The 23,301-nt window shown below is 42.9% G+C and overlaps 2 protein-coding genes across 7 annotated transcripts in view; one reads left to right on the top strand and one right to left on the bottom strand.

Moving 5' to 3' along the window:
- Positions 1-10: 10 nt before the first annotated feature.
- Positions 11-12,951, top strand: b4galnt1b (beta-1,4-N-acetyl-galactosaminyl transferase 1b). Of its 3 annotated transcripts, XM_037099837.1 has the most exons (13): positions 11-829; positions 1,079-1,158; positions 3,440-3,541; positions 5,056-5,278; positions 5,360-5,536; positions 7,040-7,146; positions 7,414-7,451; positions 7,545-7,725; positions 9,195-9,287; positions 9,399-9,586; positions 9,671-9,811; positions 9,900-10,137; positions 10,991-12,951. In XM_037099837.1, exons 4-13 carry the CDS (start codon positions 5,064-5,066, stop codon positions 11,206-11,208), a joined length of 1,596 nt encoding a protein of 531 aa, XP_036955732.1. In that variant the 5' UTR covers positions 11-829; positions 1,079-1,158; positions 3,440-3,541; positions 5,056-5,063; the 3' UTR covers positions 11,209-12,951. The 3 variants fall into 3 exon arrangements, with proteins under 3 accessions (XP_036955732.1, XP_036955731.1, XP_036955733.1); XM_037099836.1 differs by lacking the exon at positions 1,079-1,158; XM_037099838.1 differs by lacking the exons at positions 1,079-1,158; positions 3,440-3,541.
- A 1,049-nt stretch (positions 12,952-14,000) lies between these two features.
- Positions 14,001-23,301, bottom strand: part of arhgef25b (Rho guanine nucleotide exchange factor (GEF) 25b) — a 28,660-nt gene continuing 19,359 nt past the window's right edge. For all 4 annotated transcript variants that reach the window (XM_037099832.1, XM_037099833.1, XM_037099834.1 and 1 more), the window contains 13 exons: positions 22,100-22,227; positions 21,073-21,139; positions 20,800-20,903; positions 20,532-20,601; positions 19,661-19,750; positions 19,479-19,571; positions 19,173-19,223; positions 18,903-18,980; positions 18,616-18,807; positions 18,345-18,525; positions 18,048-18,253; positions 17,866-17,946; positions 14,001-14,877 (listed from right to left, as the gene is read on the bottom strand). In XM_037099832.1, coding sequence (XP_036955727.1) covers positions 14,776-14,877; positions 17,866-17,946; positions 18,048-18,253; positions 18,345-18,525; positions 18,616-18,807; positions 18,903-18,980; positions 19,173-19,223; positions 19,479-19,571; positions 19,661-19,750; positions 20,532-20,601; positions 20,800-20,903; positions 21,073-21,139; positions 22,100-22,227 — 1,443 coding nt within the window. In that variant the 3' untranslated portion in view covers positions 14,001-14,775. The remainder of the gene's footprint in view (positions 14,878-17,865; positions 17,947-18,047; positions 18,254-18,344; positions 18,526-18,615; positions 18,808-18,902; positions 18,981-19,172; positions 19,224-19,478; positions 19,572-19,660; positions 19,751-20,531; positions 20,602-20,799; positions 20,904-21,072; positions 21,140-22,099; positions 22,228-23,301) is intronic.

The following is a 23,301-nucleotide window of genomic DNA, read 5'->3' as shown; positions in this document are numbered from 1 at the left end:
CTACAGGGTGGGCGTGCGGGGCCTCTGCCTTCGTTACACCTAAAACCATTATTAAACAGCGCACATGTCAGTGGTCGATGTTCGAATTGACATAAATTAAACCAACACATTGGTATCAAAACCGGGCATCTCTTGGCCTGACTGACAAGGCGTGTCACAGTAAAATATCGCCAGATTTATCATGCGGATTCTTATTTTACGAGAAAGCACCGGGCTGTTTTCTTATTTAGAATTTAATTGCTATAAATTAATTCACCTGGTGCCCTAAATTCGACAAATTACCCAGCTGAAATGTGAACTCTAACTGCGTGTTTTTTTTTTTTAATGCATTCAATAGCCAGTATAGAAGCAGACCGTCGACACGCAAAAAAACATCCTCCCGTGAAGTATGCGCTCACATTCCCACACACTGTACTACACATACAGCACACACACCAAGCACATATGTGCACCGACGCCCACACCCAGCCATGTACATGAACGTGCACGTGCACATTTTTTTCCTCCATCATATCCAGGAGCAGGTTTAGCTGTTGGATGCATCAATTGAATTTCAGTGTGTGAAATGTGTTATTTGTCGCATGTCGGAGCTCCATGACGCTGCTGATTGACCGCTGCGTGTTGCGTTGAGGTGCGGTGCGCTCTGCCCTGCTGCTGCTGCTGCTGCAGGGGGAGCGTCCGTCCACTGCTTTATTTGTCTCCTGGCTGCTCCGTCTCTCCACATCTAATCCCATTTGCAGGACCACTGAGAAACAGATTCATTAGGAAGAGCGACCTCCGTGCGGGCAGGAGGTGAAACCATCCCGCACGGTGCGTGTTTGGAACTGAGGTGAGCTCTCTGTTCATATGATTCTTTTTTCTTTTTCTTTTTTTTTTACTGTAACAACAGTAGGCCTGTACCTCTGTCTTTAGCGCGTTATATCTGTCGGTGTTGCCAGGTCTGGGTTGGACATCTGACGGCCTCTTCACCGGTGGGGGGAGACATGAGAGGAAAAGACAGGCGTGAAAGATTTTGGTGCAAAGTCGATCAAATGCCTGAAGGCGAATAGATACTTGTTCTCTATGGCTCTTGTTTCAGAACACAAGGGATGTCATCGTGAAACATATCCAGCTGTATGAGGATGATGTTTCTTTCCTTGCAGTCTTTTGCACGACAAGGTAGGCTAATAGGCCCGTGTGAGTGATCGTGTTATCGCTCTCATTATCTCTGACATTCATGTTGCTGGACACATGGCTGCATTACCTTGAAATCATCGGCAGTGATATCGGGTACAAAATTTACTAACAAAACAAAACAAAATGCAGATATGTTTATTTAATATCCAGAGTGTGAACGAGGCAACAGATCTGTCCGGATCTTCGGGAGGGACCCCCGTACAGAGCTGAGTCCATGTCTGTAGCATGTCCACGGCTCTCCCCCCACCTCACCTCACCGCCGGTTCGCTTTTAGGTTAATCAAAAACAGCAGCGCAACGAATACAGCGCGCACGTTTTTTGTTTTTTGTTTGTTTGTTTTTTTTTTATATATATAATTCTCGTGACCGGGGTCATCTCTCACCCCTGGGTTATCTCTAAGGATGGTGTAGTTTCTGGGCTGTCCTCAAAAGTGTCGGCATGTAGTATGTTGATAAAAAATTCTGCGGAGGCAAGGCTGGGTGGAATGATAGAGCAATCTTTATTAAAACAGACTTGAGCCTAGCATCCGAACAGAGTGTGTGTGGCCACACCTCTGATATTCTCCAATCTAGGGCAAAGTAATGCCAAACGTTTTTGCCCCTTCTTGCCCTATCGGAACTCCTACGCCTTCGCTCGAATTCTACCAAGTGCCACCCCCCTTTCTCTGGTGTGGGGGCCTTTTTTAAAGTCTGTTCTCCATAACCGCCTACTTGTCCCAATTGGTCACTTTGGTGGGTTCAAGGTACATCTATCCAATGGGAAAGAAGAGAAGGATGGGTCTGCCTCACATCCTCTATGAAATAACTCTTGTGTGCGTTACTTAACTTTGCTGATGTCAGCTAAAGTGGACAGGATGGTCTCTCTACACTTAAATGACAATGTATAGCTTGAGTCAGCTCTTAACCTCTGGTGTGGGCTCCTTCCTGTAGCTTATCTCTGATGCCCACCTCAGGGCTGATCAGGGCTCCTGGTTGTGGGGACCCTCACACTGTCACATTCCCGCAGTTGTCTAAGGAGAGCATCTGGTCCCATCTCATCCTGTCTTCCTCCTATTCACTATTGTCTTAGAGCCCAGGATGTGTAGGAAACACACAGACACTACAATGGTTTCTCCATCACAGCTAATAATCATCAAACCATGCACAGTTCACATCCATATGCAGAGATGCAGGATCGGCTAGGGGGTCTGAAGCTGCGAGCCCAACAGGACACACCCAATGTTGAATACATTGTGATTGTCATAGTCTTCACATTGTTTGAATCACAGTTCCTTCATATCCTACCTGTCCCCCTCTGCCTTAGGTCGTATAATGTTGTGTCAGGGCCTGAGCTGAGCAGTAACTCAATTGAGCTACCTTTATACAGTCTGATCTTTGAGATATGATCCTATCACGCTGTATGTTTCTCAGCATCATTGGATTTGCTGCCTTCTCTGTTGGAGGTTTTATGGTAGTTTACTTTCCCCCCCTAAATTCATCATATTGTATTTTTTATTGTGATTTTATCCAGCAGTAATGTCAGCGTTTATTCACTTTTACACTGTTATTTATTGTTGGTCTGTTGCATCTTTGCATTTTATTCTCATGTTACTGTAATTTTGTTCTTTCCCCGGCACGAGAATTTCCTTCGGGATTGATAGTTCTATTTTATCTTTATAATAGTTTTAAACGTCTATTTATTTATATTTATTTTTTAACAAAACTCATTATGTGAGGAGTTTTCTCATTCATAAAAGTGAATTCTGATGGTATTTTTTTTTGTCTGTGTCTGTTGATGTTGCTGTAGTTGTTGCAGCTAGAAATGAGACCATTTGGCTGCTGTGGTATACAGTATAGTGAGACAAAAGAAAGAAGCAGCACTCTGGGATGGGGGGGGGGGGGGGGGGGGGGGGGGGTCATAATTTACATCACTACTATTACACGAGGAAGTGCTTAATAAAGGAGCACTTTGAGGAGCCCTTTCCTAGACATGCTCAAAAGGCACAGCTGATTTCCTGCTCAGCTTTGACTGATTTATTTGTACAGCTCACCAGGGTAACACTAAATTGGTCACCCCCAAACCCTGCAGGATTTCCCCTGGGGGCTATCCGACCAGGCCAGCAGCTGCTGAGGCACCATATGGACTCTTGACGTTTGATTTTTTTAACGTGATGATGCAATTGTGCAGATTTGTGTACAGTTTTATTCGGGAGCTAGTCTGTGATGTTATAGGGATGTTTCTACAGTGTATTCTATGATTACTTTTGTCTTTTTTTTGTTTCCAGATGGGGAAGGCAATTACTTATTTCTGTGACTGTCTACACGGTTTCTGGAGATGCAGGTGCCTTCAGAGGATGCCCTTTCACTGACTGGATAGAGGCAGTTGGGTAAATGTTCTTTTTCCCATACAAGCAGAGAGGTGAATTCTTACATTTGCATGCATGCATGTACTCAGGTGCTGGAACTCCTGTGTATGCATGCAGCAACTGAGGTCATGATTGGAAAAAGCATGCAGATTAATGCTGCTTATCCATTATGATTTTATCTAAACAGCAAACCAAACTGAGTTTTGGTTTTAGGTCACAATAAATGCATCCCTCTCCTTTGCCATCTTTCCATATGGAAAAGCAAGAATGGTTTTGTCACAATCCAGTATAGTGGCCTAATGAAATCTGGCTCATGGAGCTAGAGGCCAAAACATTTTTTTTTTTTTTGGACAGATGGTGGAAAGAAAGAGAGAAAGAAAGAAAGAAAGAAAGAAAGAAAGAAAGAAAGAAAGAAAGAAAGAAAGAAAGAAAGATTTGGTGCTTACTGTGCTGTAGCTTCAGCACGAATCTCAGAGCCAAAACACACCCCTACCATACAGACACGTCACGTCACAACAGTAATTTCGTATAAACATTCAGACCGGAAACTGAGTTTTTGTTCATCACTGCTACGAGGTAGGAGAAAGAGCTCATTGTCTAATGGCACATTTCTAAGACATGAAGTGTCTGCTTTCAGTCAAGTTAGCAGAGAGAGAGGGAGAAAGAGACCAGAAGAGAGAGGACAAAAACAATACAATCCAGATGTTCCAAAAGCTAAATGCTTTCTTGAATGCATACCGAGCTAACTTGCCTGAACCGCATGTCATTGAATATTTATTTTCCTCTGCCTCTGCGTGTGTAAAAGCCATACTGCTGACTGTTGTTGTGGTAGATGTACAGACACCACATAGAGCACAGCTCTTTATTTCATGAATGCTTTTTTGTAGCACTAAGTGCCTCCATCATAAATGTTACCAAGGGGCGCCCGAAGAATGCTCCACAGCAACTCGATGATGATTTACTGGAAAGATCTTTTCTAGTCTGTCATAATGTGGAAAAATGTATTCTAAAGTTCAGCCAAGGCTGATGTGGGGCTTCAACAGCCTAAAGTTAGTCACATGGAGTGGAGAGCTTCCCAAGGGTTCAGCCTTTTTAGGATGGATTCCCTTCTCTCTGTTTCCCCAGACGGTGTCCATGTGCTGAGCAGTGGAGGAGGGACAGTAACTCAGAATGTTTTATTGTCATATTGGCTTCAGCTGAACTTTGAAGTCTATTTTTACACGGAGCAAAGACTGTGGCTGTGGGGCAACAGTAGGTCGGGGGTAGAGCGGGTCATTTAGTAATCAGAAGGTTGCTTGTTCGAATCCTGGCTCCCCCTAGCTGCAGGTCAAAGTGTCCTTGAGCAAGATACTGAACCCCAAATTGCTCCTGATGAGCAGCTGGCATCCTTGCATGGCAGCCTGCCATCAGTGTATGAATGTGTGCATGAACGGTTGTATCTGACAAGTGTTGTAAAGAGCTTTGAGCAGTCTGTAAACTGGACACTGTGTTAACATACAAGTTGTGTAATGTACACGTACATTTGTCCGTGTCAGGTTTTAGGATGCGCTCCCTGAGAAAGACGGTGTTGCTCGCCATCCTGGTGTCTGTGGTGCTGGTACTGGCCCTCCTCCATTCATGGCCCACACGGGCTTACACCACGGTGGACGTGTGGCAACGAACGGGGCCAATAGCAGAGAGGCATCTGGAGGAGAGGCTGCTAGAACCAGACCACCGATTAGGCAACATCCCCTTTCGCGTGAGGGAAAGTGTGGCAAGGTATGAGCACCTTCTCACCAGTCCATTTACTCCGTCTCACCACAACAGAGCTCTGCTGTAAACTGATTTCCTCCCATCCAGCTTGTTGGCGCGTAACGGATGTGTATGCGAGGGCGAGAGTGGAGGAGTTAACCTACCCTTCGCCCAACTCTTATTCCCGCGGGTGTCGGCTCACCCGCTGCACACTGCCTTCGAGGCCTCTGAGCTGGAGGAGATGAAGAGGAGACGGGCCAAAGAGTACAAGAGTTTCCAGAAGAGGTAAGTCGTTCCGTAAAACAGAGATATGAGATAGAATAAATGGATTTTCATCTATTTACAGAGACTCTAATGAAGCATGAGCTATATTTCAGCCTATAAAAGCTCATTTTATCTGCCTTACTCTTGTCAGATGTTTCAGTATCAGGGCTGGACAACATATGGTTATTAAAGTGTTACTGTGATATAAGACTATGTATTGTCTTTGATTTTGGACATCGTTATATTTTGATATGGTTACTGGATTTAAAGGCAGCACTACAGTCAAGTGATTTAATTTTATGAACGTTAAAGACTGACCACATTACTGATGACTGTTTCTCAAATATCTCATTGTGTTAAAAAAAAGGTCATCCCCAGAATATTGTCACTATGCTGAGTCTTTGATCAAAAGCATTGAGATGTTTTATTTTGTCCCCCCTGTACAAGCATTTGTGCTTGAGCAAGATTTAAAAAAAATTATATATAGTAGATCCTGGTTAAAAAAGATATTGCCATATTATTTTAAGGCCATGTTGCCCTGCCCTTGTATCGGATGCTGAATCCAGTTTCAGCGCTCTGTGGGTCATTTATCCATCAGTGAGAAGGCCTCTGGCACCCCCCATATCAACTGTCCCAACCACTTATTATTAGCAGGATGATTACCTCGCTCAAGGAGGTGGTGTGTTCACCCGTGTCTACGCACCAGATTTCCGTGAAACTTTTTCCATGAAAAAAGGAGAGAGCCTAGAATAGACCTCATTAATTTTTGGCGCAGGTCTTGATGAGGAGATGACTCCAGGAATTTCACTGACATTGTGAGATTTTTTCAGCGCAATATCTTGGGGAAATGTGCATTGATCTTGATGAATTTTTTTTAGGTGTCTATAAGTGAGTACAACATGATGTGGATGCTAATAAAAATCCGTATCTAGCTGGTTAAAATGTGTCTTTGTGGAGGATGGTGTTTTTGCAGCCACGACAGTAACAAATAGGTAACAGAAACCTGCAGCTGAGATAATGATGATTCAGAGAGGCACCAACAGTTTCAACATATGTTAGTTTTAGAAGTTTATCCAAACGGAGACTCCTCTCAAAGCCAAAGAGATTTGCTTAAATTTTGACTTGGCAGTCGTGGGTGGTTTAAAGTCATACAAGGTTATCAAGTTTAATGTCAGATGAGGTTTTACTGTATTAAGGGGACTATTGAGCCTTGATGGAGTGCTGTTCTAGTTCAGTGTGCTCAACTGATCCAGAGCACAGCAGCAATGCAATCAAGGTAATCAAAATGGAGATTATTTATGTTCTTTCCTCCCTATAGTTGCTCACTGAAGATTAGTTCGCTGCAAGATGTTCTTTCCTGTCAAGAACAGAATCACAAGGTGTTTTATTAATAGCCTCTGTGTGTGGCAGTGAGTTTGTGTTTAACAAACAGCGGAACGCACTCACTGGATTTGTTCGGCTCGTTTTGTTCCCGTCTGTGCTTGTGAAGACTGCATCCTCCTGACCTGAGTGTTCTCCCCTCAGGTCACAGACTCCTGCAGACGTCCTCATCATTGCAGAGGCTAACAATCCCTTACAGTATCCAACACAGGGCGTGGAGATACGACCCCTGAAAACAATCATCATCCCAGGTGCGAATTCAGACACACTCGTGCCTATTTGTCAAATTAGATGGACGACGTGGAAGCACAGCGTCACTTTATTAGATTAGATTATTTAATTAAAGCAGTGGCCATTACTGCAGCTTAATAAATCAAAGCTCGCTTGTTCGACGCGGACCCAGAGCTGGCCGACATGTTAAATCCACTGGATGTTCAAAAAGCACACCGGATTTAAATTGAATATGTCACAGTGGCTGTAGCATCTAAATCTGTCAATTTTCATCATCATCCTTTCAGGCTTGGCCTTACACGACCTTCCAAGAGACCACTTCTCAGTAAGTATCCCAATATGTCCATCTTTACATTGACACGATGCAGATATCCGCTGTTCTTTTATCCCACTGACTTTTCTCTCCATCTCTCTGCAGATAAACATCACTGCCACGCTGGGAACGCTGAATGTGGCAGCGGAGGTAGACGGCGTGAAAATCAAAGGTGACGGCGAGATGCACATGACCCTGTCGAGCAGCATCCTGCTCAACCTGAACCGACAGCTGCAGTTTGTCACCTACACAAACACGCTGTTCCACCCGAGCACAGCTGACACAGGTGAGGCCTCAGACAAACTCCAGGTCGCCTGACTTGAGTCATTTTGTTGTTACTTCTTTAGAAATGTATGAGGGACATGGAGAGAAAGGATTTTGAGTAAATGGAAGGATGCATCCCATTTTCTGTGCTTTTTCATGTTCAGAATCAGGTGCCATGTGCTCACTGTGATACAAAGTTTGATCATTTGGGAATCATTTTAATTTGTTTTCTCAGCAGAGTTGGACTTGAGTTGATCGTTACCATTTTCATGTCTGTGCAGTAAATATGAACCTACAGCCAGCATCTTAGTAGCTTAGCTTCGCTTAGCTAGTTTAGCTTAGCTTAGCTTAATTTATCTTAGCTTAGATTAGTTTAGCTTAGCTTAGCTTAGCTTAGCGTAAAGACAGGAAACAGCTAGTAAGTTCTGTCAGAGGAGAACAAAATCCCCCTTCTTGTGCCTCTTAATGCATATTCCACCTTGCTTGTTCAATCTTTTCAAAAACCACCAGAAAATCAAGAATGAAAACAACCATCTGAGTTGAGTGACTATTTTGTGGCTCTGAGCAGCCAGTGGAGACACCAGAAAGTCACTGCATAATACCTGGAAAGTTTAAAAGGTCAAGGTCTGCACCAACAGAAGCTCCCTCCTCCCATAAAAACATTGCTCCTGAAACACCTCTTCAGTAGTCGCACCTCAAATTTGTGACTTTGTGACATCATGCTATGTCACCACGTCACACTGGTGCTGGGTCAGGAGTGTGTGAGCTGACCAATCAGAGCAGGCTGGGTATTTGGGAAGGGGGGGACTTAAAGAGACAGGAGCTAAAACAGAGCATTTTAAAAAGAGGGGGAATACAGTGCTACAGAGCACTAAAACATAAAAACCTATTCTAGTAGTAACCCAAAGTAAAAATTATGAACTTGAAAATGAGCATAATATGTCTCTTTCAACCGTACATACATAGGAGTGGTACCAGTCTTCTCATCTAACTCTCCATCATAAAGCTAATGAGTGTGTTTTTCAATATATCGAACTATTGCTTTAAATGTCTTAACTTAAAAAAATGACAACTAAAACAACCTCAGTACTTTGTCTTTGTCTTAGTCTCCCTTTTATCTTTTTAATTGTCTTCATCCCTGTTGCTGAATCTGTTGAAATAGGTTTCCAGGCAGCGTAAATATTTGCTGAATTTTGACACTGTGCAAAGCCGGACAGCTAATCAGGAGGCAGACTAATAAAACAGCCTGTTTGTCTTGCTTCAAAAGAGAATAACGCGGACAAAGCCTGAGGACAGGCACTGACCAAAGTCCAGATTTACCTCATAGGGCATGGGCTAATTTCAGTATTTAATCTTTTGTCCACTGTGTAAAAACATTCAGTGCCTGTTGATTTCTCACTTTACACCACATCTGTCTGCAGAACAGTCACCCTATTAGATCCTATCCTACACTAATCAGGCTTATTAAGTCGTCTCTGTTGTGTCTTTTAGTGCAGTTTGAGACCGAGGGGCATCAAGCTATCTTCAGCATCAAGATTCGTCACGGTGTAACACCCAAACTGTACAACACAGGATCCAAAGGAGGTAAAACACAACTCCAGCACGCCAATGCTGTCCATAACCTTAAACCGAAAAATCCTCCACATTATTTAAACACTGAGCTTTACTTGGTTGTTTGATCTTCCGTCTCTGCAGAGTACAATGTCAGTGCCCTCGTTACCATAGCTACGAAGACTTTCCTGCGCTATGACAAGCTTCAAGATCTTATCGACAGCGTGAGGAGATACTATCCCACTGTCACCATAGTAATCGCTGATGACAGTGAAAACCCCAAAAGCATCGCCGGGCCTTACATCGAACATTACATCATGCCTTTTGGGAAGGTTTGGAGAGTCTTCTTGATTTTAACATCTCTGCCGCCCTCGTTGATGTTCTCTGGTGTTCAAGCTCTGTGTCGCGTGTCATAGGGTTGGTTTGCCGGACGTAACCTGGCCGTCTCTCAGGTGACCACAAAGTACGTGCTGTGGGTGGATGATGACTTCATCTTCACGGCCAACACCAAGCTGGAGAAACTGGTGGATGTTTTGGAGAGGACCACTCTGGATCTGGTGAGGGACGGACGGGTACCCCGTCTTTGACAGATGTGGCGCGCTGGCGTGGTGTTTTTGCTGAGTGTGTGCTGTGTGTGTCGTCCAGGTGGGTGGTGCAGTGCGAGAGGCCACAGGTTACACGGCCACCTACAGACAGACCATCTCCATCGAGCCCGGGGAGGAGGATGGCGACTGTTTACACATGAGGAGAGGGTTTCATCACGCCATCCAAGGCTTCCCCAACTGCGTCGTGACTGACGGGGTCATCAACTTCTTCCTGGCTCGCACCGACAAAGTCCAGCAGGTCGGCTTTGATCCGCGCCTCGCCAGGGTCGCTCACCTGGGTGAGTACAGAGACAGAAGTATTTACATATTGAAGACAGGAAAGATCGGACCTGTGATGTAATATACAGATGTTATAGCATGTGTTTGCATTTGAGATGTGCGTCCCAGTTCAGCACTAACGTACATACTGATTCTGTACAGCTTGTGTTTTCAACTGTTTCATGCTCGTGCTTTGTGCCAAGTGGGAATTATACGACATGTGAACTGATGGCGATTGTAAAACGCATTTTTGTTTTGTTGTGTCGTTTGGTTTTAATCTCTCTAGCAGCTCCCAAAATTCTTTTGGGAAATCAAAACAAACACTAAAAAGAAAATTAACAACTTTCTTTCATCAGATGGTCTGCAGTATTAAGACACTTATCAGAAAAAAACATTGAGACTCAGCCAAAAGACAGCAGAAACAAAAAGGCAACTGCATAATCTGAAGCATTTCAGTTAATAATGTTTCAAAGATTCATATCTCATATTAGTTAATTAGATAGTATCATATACTATATCATCACACTATCATATCATCTTTGCAAAGAAATTAAACTGTGAACATTTCTAATCAGCGCCTGCAACATCTGAGAGTCCCTGATGTCTCTCTGCTGTGATTAAACACATTAACGCAAACTGAGTTTCATTTCAATTTAGCCCCCTGCTGTCCATTTCCCACATCTCCTCTCGAACAGTAGCTGTTTATATTTGACCAGTCTGATAACTGTGGAAGTTTACCACAATAGTTAAAGCTTTAAAGGTTTGAAAAAAAGCTTTTAATGACGACAAAACTCAAAATCCTACAGAGCATTTTGTCTGCTTGCTATTCAAAGTATCTGAATCTGAATAGTGCTGTTTGTGTTTGTTTTGCAGAGTTTTTCATCGATGGCCTTGGATCTCTCCACGTGGGCTCTTGCGACGATGTCATTGTCAATCACGCAACCAAAATCAAACTCCCCTGGGTCAGCCAGTCAGAGAGCGACAAGACTTACGCCAAGTTTCGTTACCCGCCGGCCTCCTCAGACGCCACTCACACGAAAAATGGCCTCCTGTTCTTCAAAAACCGATTCCAGTGTTTGACTCATAATTAGCTCCTCTCCTCTCGATCCCAAGGGTTTCTCTGCTCTTCCTGAGTTGCCAAAGAAGTTCTCCCCCCACATCCTGTCAGATAAGATTTCAGACAAACACTTTGGTTTGCCTTTTCTTGAAAAGCTTCACAGGAAGTTTCAGGCTTTACCCTAGAGAAAATGTGCCATTAGGGCAATTTTAGCATGTTTATTCAGTCGGTGCAGAGCTCTGCGGCGAGCTAAAAAGTTCTCTTCTGGAGCGGAAACAGCTGTAGTAACAAACATACTGTCCTGTTTACACAGACCCAGTTAAATCACAGCGTAATCTTAATTAATTTAAAGTTATTGAGGGACTTTGTTTGTCAAATCTTATCTGGCCACATATCCTCAAGTTGCTCTAACACGGAGACCGAGCTTTGGGAACGTCCCACAGGTAGCATCTCTACGGTCTGAGTCACTTCATTGTCATTCTCATGTGAGTAGAGGTACATTTGTCCTCCTTCAATTTGCACTATCCAAAAAAAAAAGACTGAGCTTGGAAAAGCAATAGTGACGTTAGAGACGATGAAGACAAGGATGACGAAGAGACACTTCCCAGAGAGGGACAGTCCCGTAGACACAGAGCCTAGGTATCCGTTCTACTGATGCCACATGAAGAACGTATTCAAAACCTTCTCACACGTGGTACCTACGCTCCGTGATTGACTGGTCGTGCCAAAGGTTTGGCTGCTGGCTTTGGGGTGTTTTTATCTCTTTGTGTTATGGTTTTGCTGCCCCTCCTTTTATCCAGAATCCTCCGTGTCCTTCCTGAGTGACAAATCATGTCTTGAGGAGGAGCGAGCTTTGGTCCCATCCATCCAGAGTCACGCCTGGCGGCACCTGATCTGGGAGCAGTGCTGGTTATCGTCTGCTACCGTTCCTGATGTCTCTGTCCAGTGCACGCAGATGAATAAAACTGAAGTGATTTGCATCTTTACATGCTGCCCAAAAGGAAAGTTGAATGAACCAAAGTGCATGTTTCCATGGTATGGGAGGGAGAGAGCACATCGGGTGAGGATTAAATTATTAGTCAGAGCATGAGAGGGAAGCTGAGTGGTGCCCGGTGAGACAAAAGTCAGTGAGTCAAGGCGACATGCTGGAGTCCCAAGGCTTGAAATCCTGTTTTTCTGCTCTCCCCCTCGGAGAGTTTGTGTTACTCATGCCTGAAGTGACAATGCTGTTTTTTTATACCATGGCCTTTAGGTGGCGCCCTTGTTTCACTCTATTGTTTCCTAATAAGTCATTTGTTATTCGCAAAGAGGTGCCAGAGATTTATCTACTTTTATTTCCTGTTTTCTCGAGAGGAATATTTTAAAACTATTTTATGTGATGTTTCTGTCAGTCATGAATTCTTTTTTTTTTTTTTTTCCTGTCCATCAAAATGATGTTAGCTTCTTCAGACGGGTCAGAATCAAATTTCATCAGTGACACACTTGGAAAAAAAAAAAGAGAAAGGCTCCTGTCTTGTTGTGTGTCCACAAATCATGTCTCATGTTAGCAACTGATGAAAGATCTATTGCTGGGCGGAAAACCTTTATTTTGTTTTATTTTTATTTTTTTGTTCAAACAGTGATATTTATTGTGTTAGCACTGAAATTTAACTTGCCTGCTTCACCCAAAAGACACTGGTGTGAGACGTCTGATCACAGCATTATGAGCATTTTTAAAATTTATTTTAAATGTTGACATATTAAAATGTCTGTGGAAACACCTTTCCTTGATTTCATTAAAACACCTGTTATATGTTGGGAAGGAAGGAAGGAAGGAAGAGCACAAACACAAACACAAGCTGATTGATCAATTCATGGACAATAACATGACATTCCCAAATCTCCCCACTAGAGGGGGCTGTATACCAACAGCTTCTCTGTTCTGCAGTAGTTTTAGTTTTGAGATCAGATTAAGTCAAATGTTCACTACATTTTTTTCATTAGCTCAATAACAAAGCTGACCATCCCACTCAGAATTGTTCTCTGCAAATAAATATGCACATTACATAGTACAAAATCACCTTTATGAAGGCAAATGTGGCAAAGAAAGCAATGTACTCAAATGTACTCATAAGACTTCACAGATGGGGTCTTCAGGCTACAATCTTCTCACTGAAGCATCTTGGAATATTGTTTACGGAAAAAACGAAAATGTCGTCTGACATTTTCCAGTAGCATACATATTATTATATTCACAACCATGGATGGATTACCAAGCAGGCCCACCAGACACAGGCCCAGAGGTGCCCCTCAACCAGACTCTCTGTTTGAAAGTCAACCAACTACTGTGAAGAGCAAAATGACTAAAAAGAGGTGTGAAACAAAAGCAGAGAAACAAAATCACTGCAAAGATTTGCAAAACGACCACAGAGACACACTAAGTAACAAGAAAATGTAACAAGACTGCAAAACGATCGCAAATATACACAAAATGTTGCACAATTACACAAAGACAAAGACATGACCACAGAAAACAGACACGTGAAATGACTAAAAAGAAACGCAAACCCGTACAAACATCCAAACAACCACAGAGACGCAACAGTTTACACTACTGCTAAGAGATGCAAAACAACTGTGAACAGCTGCAGAATATTATGAAGAGATGCAAACCGACAGCAAAGAGACACAACACAGTCACAAATACAAAATGTCAACAACATGCTTTTTGTCTCTGTCCGGGTGTCCTTCACCCATCGAGGAGGGACATCTGTTCACGCTGAAAAAACGTCAGGAAATGTGTAAGGTTGCTTTCTTTAAGAAAAATAATGATGACGAATCGGGACACCACGAGTCAAAGAGTTTTATTGATAAGATCCCACATGAGATTATTTACATTCAATATGACAGTGACAGATGAGCACCTCTATTTAATCTTTGTTCCCTTTTTCCTCTCTCTGCTCCATCGGGACGCCGTCTTTGAGTGAGTTTGCAAATGTGTTTAGCTCAGATAACATTTTAACAATGGCAGGGTTAAAATAGCCCACCAGAGGGGAAAAAGAAATGTGCAGGGAACGCACAGACGAACACAACTTGTATGGATTCAGATCCCACAGTGAGGCTGGAGTCGACAGTCACTGCAGTTATTTGAGGACACAGTATGACTGCATGAAGGGATTTGAACTCAGAGTTCTCGGGGAATGAAGTGGAACTGGTCCCTTATGAAATTATGCATTACAAAAATATCCATCAAGGAATTTTGAATGGAAAAAGTAAGAAACGTATACATATAAAAAATAAAGTACAGTGTCCGAGGTGCTTCAAAACCAGATCTTCACATATTTCATCTCACTGGTCGTCACCATCTGTAGACGTGCATGTGCCGGGTATACACACACGCACGTAAACAAACAAACCAGTATGATTACACAAAATCCAGATCAGCCCCAACCACAGTGATGTTCTGAGGGAAATTTTGGACAATGCGCGATAAACTGAAACAGTGAGACCTCGAGGACTCCTGTACAGGACTGAAACAAACAACGCTGACACAGAGCTCTGACTCCGTCGAGGCACTCCTCCTCCAGAAGGGTAAAGAGAGTTCATTTGTCCTCGCAGGTCGTTACTGCTCGCCCTCCATCAGCTGATCCAGGTTGGCTTGTGGATGCGCTGAATGACTCCCAGCCTCATTCACTGATGTCGCCTGGACACTGGCGGTCACCACCTGAGAGGAGAAGAAGCGACCGATTCAAGGTTTTTCACTCGAGTTGTTTAAATGTGGAAAAATGTTCAACTCCTCTAAGCCATGATCGTTTGGATGGCCTAAATATTAGTGAAAGTTCTTTGTTGTCAATAACACAAAGCCGTACATTCAAATAAGTCAAACTGTATATACATTCAGATACAAATGAAAAGGGATTCAGGGAGGTAATCACATCACCCAGATACACACACGCGAAACAATTCAACAAGTCAAAACAACCAAATATAAAACATTTAGAATGAAAAAACAAAAAAAAATCCCATTGTGAGAGATTGTGTGAGGAGCCATCCCCTCAAAGGAGAACAAGAGGGAGGACAACATGGACAAAGTAAGAAATGTCAAAAAAGAGGAAGGTGAAGTGATATTTGGAGGCGCATTTCTTCTTCTTGGCACCTGTTTCATTCATTTTCAGCAGCAAACTGAGCAGAGCGGAAGGCTGGAGTGAGCACAAGACGAGTGACACAAGTCAGGCAGGGTCTTTTGCCGCTCGCTCCGTAGCTCCTTGACACTAAGCTACCAGCTAGTGGCTAATTGTGTCTGTCTGCACTTTGTGTCTGAGCGTGTGATGTACAGTGTTATTTAGAGGCTCTTCCACTGATTTAGCAGCTTGTTGCTGATGAGAGAGATGATAGTGAACCAAAACAGAAAACTTGTGGACTGTAAAACCAAAACAATGAAGTGAAAGATGCCAAAAAGCCCCACAGAGCCGCAGAAAACTGAGTTTCTAATTCTTTGTGGGTGACCCCCCATCACATTACACCTAATTATTTGACCAGTTGCTAACATATAAATATCGTTTAGTGCAGCTTTAAGAATGTATAAGTTACAAATAAGCACCACAACATTTACAGGAATACAATGGAGCAGTTACATAAAAATGTAATATCGATCAGAAACAGATGTTAACTCTGAAAAGTCTGTAAAAAGCTTCGCTCTGAGCGATAAGCACCACAGAAATGAAGATTTTTAGGAAGCCTGTCTGAACTCCTGCACCAAAAGCAGGATGGAAACGCTGCTGATCCAAAAACACAAAGAGGACAAGAGCCAGATAAGCTCGTCTAATAAGAGCCCTGTGATCAAACCATTTCCTCCTTTATGTGGAAGTCTGAGTGAATAAGATAAAAAAGCAGGTCAGTGAGTTTTCCATAAACTAGATGACTGAATGACATTGGCAGCAGATAAGGTCGAGCAGGTTTGTAAATCGACGCAGAAACAACAACAGGATATTTGACAAAAGACATCCAGAGCGTCATTTCCCCTCATCGTCAGTGATCACGACAACAAACGACCTCATGCTGCTGACAGAGAGGCAACAGCTTTGTTCATCTGAGCTACCAAGTCTTTAAAAAAACTGCAAATTAATTTGTACTGTGAGCCATAAACACTTAACAGTGTAGTAACAGAGTGGATGATGCTCCCAACCTGACCTGATAAACCTGATAAAATACTCAAGGGAGAACGCCTGGTGTGCCGTACAGAGGAGTGCAGAGTACAGAAGTAGTCGTTGTAAGAGTTAAATGTTGCTTCATGATATTTTTTTCTCCACTACTATGGCAACATGCTGGAATGTTTGTCTACAATCACTGTCCACTAAAGTCCCTTGTGAGACCAGACTGGAAAGCAGCATTTCACTTCCTGACTGTATGTGTGAGCACAATGTGCTGTGTTGCACCTGTCACCAGGCTGTTAAAGTGAAACTCTCGCCAAAATGCAACCTAGGCTTTATTTGTGAATGTATATGAGTCAAAAGCATAATTACGACGAAAGAGTCACTTTTAAGATTTACCGTAGTTTTGTTTTTGGGCAAGCTAATTTTCAATGGAGTGCAGGGGCACTTTAGCGCTAGCATCAAAATCACTATTTTTAAAACACTAAGAAGGCTCGACACAACATGAAACTTTGCTCGTAGTATCACCAGGGTCTCTACAAATGAACACGAGCATTGAGAACATTGTTTGTGTACACAGAGTTGACTAAAAAGAGAGTTTTTAGACAACTCAAATTAGCAGTAGAATCTCCGGACAAAAAGTGTCGATCCACGAGTGCGACCTAACAGAAGGGAGAGTAACGGTGGACCTCCCAGCTGTTTGGTCACAAGTGTCATGTTGTGTCAAGCCTTCTTAGTGTTTTAAAAATAATGATTTTGATGCTAGCGTAAGAGTGCCCCAGAACTCAATTTAAAATTTGCTTGCCTGAAAATGAAACTACAGTAAATCTTAAAAGTGCCTCTTTCGTCATAATTATGCTTTTACGCGAAGGTTTTACTCATATACATTCACAAATAAAGCCTAGGTTGCTTTTTGGTGAGAGCTTCACTTTAAATCTTTCTTTAAAAGGTCTTTATTTTGACACACATGAAAGAGAAAGGCTGCTTGCCTGTATTCACACTACAATACCATTTAGTATGCCAGAAAAAAAAAAGATATAGTGTGTCCCAATACATAGTATGTCGAGTGCAGTATGCCAAAAATACCAGGAAGTCCTCCTGCATGCAGTTGCATTTTGCAGGAGGAAAGCCAGCATTGTTTTCTGGCTATTCTAACAAACCATCGTTTACACAGAGGAAGACACGCCACATCAACTAAGCTGTTGAAGCGAGCACAAACAGATGATAGCTCATTGGCTGTCTATATTGTTTTACTTTGCTTCAAGATGAAATATTATGGTGAAGTAGTACGCCCCAAATATATGCATACTGCATGCAACAGCCCGTACGCTGTAATGGCAGCTGCAGTGCGTACTGAAACTAAAAAGAGAAAGTATGTGATTTGGAAGGAAACTATATTTCCCATCTTACCACAATAGTATCAAACTTGTCTGTGGTGCTCTTACAGTATTCAGAGGTTCTAAAAAATAATTTGAATACACTTTTCACTGCTGTCTAATGTGGGTCTGATGTACCTGGCTGCAGGGCGGCAGGCCACTGAACGCCGCCCAGCAATGTCTCACCTCTGTGGACGAACTGAGCTGCTGGTTGGAGGAGAGCGTGGGGTGAGCTGGTCGATGTGTCGCTGCACAAGGATTTGAAACCTTAAGAGAAAAAGAGGAATCAAGTAAAAGGTCGATGTCGGAGAAGGGAGGAAGGATTGTGTAGAAATGTGTGAGGGAGCGTTGCTGTACTGGCCACTCACCACCTTCAAGGCCGGGCAGTGCTGTGGCGGGTGCAGGGAGGGCAGGGAGGTGTTGTGAGGCAGCAGGCGGGGGTGCTGACGTCGCTCCATGGATGCAGAGGAGTGAGGTCGCAGGCCAGATGCTGACGCAGTTTGAGTCTTCATGTTCCTGCCCAGGCTGTTTGAGTTGCTCTCCCTGCGTTGGTACTCTATTGGAGACTGAAGAGCTGGAAAGCGGACAGGGGGAGGTCATTAATGTGACATTAATCAAACTCTTAAATGTGTGTTTCAACTGAGGAAAACACTGAGCGCTGGCACCATTAAGGAAGTTCCTCTGAGTCTCTAAGATCTGAACCACGTCATCGAGCCAAGCCTGCTTTATTTCCGGAGATGATGCCTGCATGATGAAGCGCGTCACGCTGCCGTCAGGCCCACGGGAGGTCAGGACCAGACAGAATGGATCTTCCTCTGAGTGTTCCTCCACGCCCAAACAGCTGACCTGAAGCACACAAGAGACTTGTTAAAAAAAAATCAAAACACTAAACCAAAGACGTTTTAAAGTTGTCTTAAAACATAGTGTCGCTCGCACCTTGATGCTGTTTTTGAAAGTGTACCCTGGCAGCGAGAAGCCTTTCTTCTTATCAATTGGCTCGCTGAACATGACCAGCTGCTCAAACAGGAAGACCCGCCTCTCCTTGGCTCTGGACAGGATGCCGCCTTCCTGCTCACTGACAGCAAAGGTGTCCTGCTGGAGCAGCTTCCCCTGAGCTGTGATTTTCCCCTGACACACAATGTAAACATTGCCATAGACCGTAAGTTACACTTGACATGTATTTAATCTGTGATGGTTAGATAGATTAAAAATGCGTGTCTCACCTCAAAACCTTGGAGCCGACCCACATTCATCATATCGTTACAGCGTTTTGGCACAAAACACATGACCTCCACCGCTTTCTGATGGGGGAAATTAAAAGGAGAATCAGGGAGCAAAATCAACCTTTTGATTCACAGAATCAGAAAAAAACTAATGTAGTTAAATTTCATAGTGTCAGTTAATATCTATACTATACTTTTGGAGGATGTAGTTGATTGTACTGTTGAACTATGTCACATTGTACAGGCAGGTGTTTCTGTATCAGCTCTTACCTGCAGCTCCTCGACATCCCGTCCTGCTTTGCTGTAGTACTTTAGGAAGTCCTGGAATCACCAACCAGAGAGAGGTTTATTTAGAGTTTGAATCAGTCAGCGCACACTGATTCATACAGGTACAAAAGTTCAAAAGAATTTACTCTAGTGGTAGCGTGATCAAAAGTCAGACTTTACTGCCTGCAAGCTGATTCTCTGCACTGTTACATAGGGAAATCTCATAATTAAAGGCAGCAGTTTTTGAGTTTTAAGTCAACATGTAACAATGCCTTGCATGCAGACAGACAGTCAAGTGAAACAGCAAACCTTCAGCAGCAGCTGATACTTCATGATTCTCTGAACAGGTTTGATGAGCAGATCGTTGAGCTGCAGCCTGTGACCCAGCTGCTGCCGGAGATCCTGTCAGGAGCCAAAAAAGGTGTTTGTAAGAACAAAGAAAAAAGTACCTTGAGAGCTACAATAAAACTGAAGTATAAAGGTTTGCTCACCTCAAAGTAGGTCTCAATGTACTCAGAGACAATGTGCTCTGATTTGGGTTTGTTCTGACAGTAAACCACGTACATGTGAAGACGTCGCTCCTGGAAATGTAAGAATGTAAGAGAGACAAGGAGAGATCATGTGACAATTATTTAAAATTGTCTGTGTGACAGAAAGAAATACGGATCTGCTCTGACCCTCAGTTTCAGTATCTAAAGATTTCTTTTTGGGGGTTTTTTGTTCAAGTTTTCAGTGCAGGACCTGTGTCTCATTAAATAGTTCCAGTGGCTGAGAAAGAATAGTTTAATTTGACACGCTACAGTACACTGGGTGTGAAGCTCCACCAAACATAAATATTTCTTTCTGAATTTTCTGCAGTAGTTTACTTTTATGTTCTTAACAGACCCCACGCTGATATGTACACTGCCAATAAAATGTATGCACCACGTGAATGTTTGAACTTCATGTAATCCATTTGTAGAGATCTGTTTCCACTTTGACGTTAAAATATTCAAAGTTCAGTGTTTAACAGCTGAAAATGAAAAACACCACGTCTTAAAGAGCTCTCAGGTCTGTAATTCCAGCACATTTCCACACACAGCGTGGTCTCTGCGGAGCGTCTTTAGCACTGATTGTCGGCTCCAAGGGATCTATAGTCAAATGAGAATGATTACAAGATTGTTTGTTCCACAGCTGCACCTGCGGACAAATGATCTGTGACATGAAGACACATCTGGATGGCAGGGGGCCAAGGCTTTACGTGCAGCCAGAGCTCTGATCTGTGGGACGGCTGCAACCTTCAGCCAAACTGAAAACACGCAGAGACGGAAAGAAAGAGAAACTTCTCATCCACACTTGTTACTCACTGATGCGTAGACTCACATGTTTGATGAAGAGCTCAGCCAGGCCGTCTGGATCACCCACACATTTCTCCAGCTCTCCCAGGAAATAACTGTGTGACACGGAGCAGCGAAGGTCAGACACACACACACACACAGGCAAGAAACAACCACGGGGGTCCTGACACAAGCTGAACCATCATGAAACACAAGAAGCTCAGAAAATATAAGTGTGCACTGCAAGAGATAGCTCAAATTCAGAGGAACTGAGGGGGGAAAAGACAGAAGAGACGCCTCTGACTCTGACTCACTCCTTATGCCAGTCATAGATCTGGTGGATGTTTCCGAACACAATCCTGTCCTTCCCTTTCATGTCCTCTGGAACTCCCTGATTGGCCATGGTGGCCATGTAGCCCTAAACACACACGCACACATGTCATTAATCACATCAGAGGAGGTTTCCAGATGGAAAACAAAAATGTCTCTCGAAGCGTAATGTTGCAAAATGCTGCTGATAAAGGAATCTCAGTAATGTCTTATAAATGTCATGAGTGGATTATTTAAAGGCTGGAGAAGAGACACACCTGCACTATGAGTCCAAGATCTTCCACGTACAACCGCTCTGTCTCTATCAGCTCTGTCAGCACATATCTGAGAGGCAGAAATTTGAATGATGAAAATCATTGTACATACATGTAATAAGACATTTTGGGAAGCACACGTATTTGCCTTTCTGCCAAGAGCGAGAAGAGAAGATCTATATCACTTGTTAGAGCCACGAGGAAAACAGTTGGAAACGATTTAGGTTCTAGTGTACTTTATTTGCTAAGGTTACACAGTTTCATAATTTTAATGGAGCATTCTTTATTAGTTAACAATTAACACTGCAGTCAGCCCTGGCTTCTGATTGGATGGAAGACACAGCATGCTGCCCTGTTTTTGTTAAATGGTTTTGGAGGGAGTCGTGCAGCCTTGGAAGCACACTGGTTGTTGACCACATTTTATACTTAGCATACCGTTTCCTGTTTTCATCATACTTGTGTAGAACTTTGTGTTGCATTTTTTTGTCTTAACTTAGCTTACTTTAGCATAAGACTAAAAATGTGTGGATAATGCACATTTAGTTCTGTCCAAAGATACCAAAATCTGCCAATAGGTATGTCTAAAGCTCAAAATTATACATTTGTATTATATTTCATCAGCATAGTGATTGGCATAGACTTTACAAAAGATGGACGTAGTCTCTGTGATGTCACGCGTAGGTTTTTGAAGCAGAGTGTGGTGTCTCAGGCCACAGCCATCTTAGCAGTGCCTGACTTTGCTCATCTCAATGTTAATATCAAAGTAAATAAATAGATGTTTATTCCTGCAGTAAAGTTGGGCATTTTAATATTGGGCTCTTTGGAGTTTAACTCAAGGAACTGGTTTTGGTACTTTTGTGTTGGCTTCACCTATTCTCAGAACCAGACTAGCTGATTTCCCTTGCCTCCATCTTTATGCTAAGCTAACCATCATGAACAGACATAAAAGTGTCTAACTCTGCACAAGGAGGCATATGACCATATTTTTTCCAACATGTCACACTACTCCTTCATTGAGGCGAACACCTACATGCTCTTCTCTAAGGCAGTGTTTCGTTCCTCTTCACTGTCCACTGTAGCAGACCACTGGCTGGCTGAGTCATCGGTCACAGTGTAGCTGTCTTCCCCTTGTAGAGTGTTGATGCTGGACTTTTGACTCTATTACACACAAACAGGACAGAAGAGCTTTTGGTAAACATCACTGTAACATGCTATGTAAGAGGAGACAGACAGCTAGTCATTCTGTTGTGTGAGACAGTGAAACTCAGTGAAAAGTACATTAACACAAGTACTGCACTGAGGTATTATTTTGAGGTACTTTACTGAAGTATTTCCATTTACTCCACTACTTTTATTTGATAGTTACCTAATGGTATGATTGCAATATGATGTTTATGAGGTGTTAGCAGTTCTAACCAAGAAGAATTTCCCCATTAAACTTCTCAGGTGGTTTTGATTTTGGGGTCAAGCGGTAAAATAAATAAAGTCCACAAAACAAATACAAATATGTGTAGCAGTACATTTTTTTCCTTTGTCCTCTCCTATTCATCATGACAGCGGAATGGCTGTGACTCGAGACGGAAAGAGGGCTGTCCACTAATCACAGGGTTGGTGTCTTAAGACAGTTGTCAAAGTGTCCTTAGGCGAGACACTGAAGCCCAAATTGCTCCCAGTGGGGCTGTACAAATGCAGCCAGTCATTATTTATCTCAAGACCCGTCACATTAATCTTGTGATCCTTTGGGACAAGATCAACGGGAACCACTGAACCTTGACCAGCTAAAACCTGTCTGCATTGGGTTTTTTTTAGCATTGAAAAATGCAAACCTATTCTACTTGTAACTCAAAATAAAAAGTCTCCTTTAAAGCTGCAACAAGGGACTGTATTTTATTGTCGATTCTAGCGGCCCCTGTGGACAAAAGTGATATGAGCAGCACCACCTCATGTTGTAAAGTTCTTGATCTGGCTGTCAATTTGCAAGCAAAATAAAGGATGCACAGATATTTTTAGCAATATCTTTCTTTTCAAACACAGCTTTTTGCAGGATGCATACCAATGAGGTTAATGCATCTGTTTGTGGTTATGTAACATGAACAATTGCAATATGACAATGATGAAGCAAAGTAAACTTTGTTTTAGTGCTGTCAGACCAGACTACAGAGCAGCTTCTCGTGAGACTCCTCAGCAACCAGCCATAAAAAATCGTTTTAATTTTATGACTTGTTCGACATG

This window comes from Acanthopagrus latus, chromosome 6, assembly GCF_904848185.1.
Source record: "Acanthopagrus latus isolate v.2019 chromosome 6, fAcaLat1.1, whole genome shotgun sequence".
Lineage (NCBI taxonomy): Eukaryota > Metazoa > Chordata > Actinopteri > Spariformes > Sparidae > Acanthopagrus > Acanthopagrus latus.
The sequence above is the reverse complement of the archived record's forward strand: the minus strand, read 5'-3'. Positions and strand labels throughout refer to the sequence as shown.

Coding starts and splice junctions, on each gene's coding strand:
- b4galnt1b (XM_037099838.1), top strand. CDS start 5,064: ATGCGCTCCCTGAGAAAGACGGTGTTGCTCGCCATCCTGGTGTCTGTG. Junction 7,147..7,413: donor GAAAACAATCATCATCCCAG/GTGCGAATTCAG, acceptor TCATCCTTTCAG/GCTTGGCCTTACACGACCTT. Junction 9,812..9,899: donor AGAGGACCACTCTGGATCTG/GTGAGGGACGGA, acceptor TGTGTCGTCCAG/GTGGGTGGTGCAGTGCGAGA.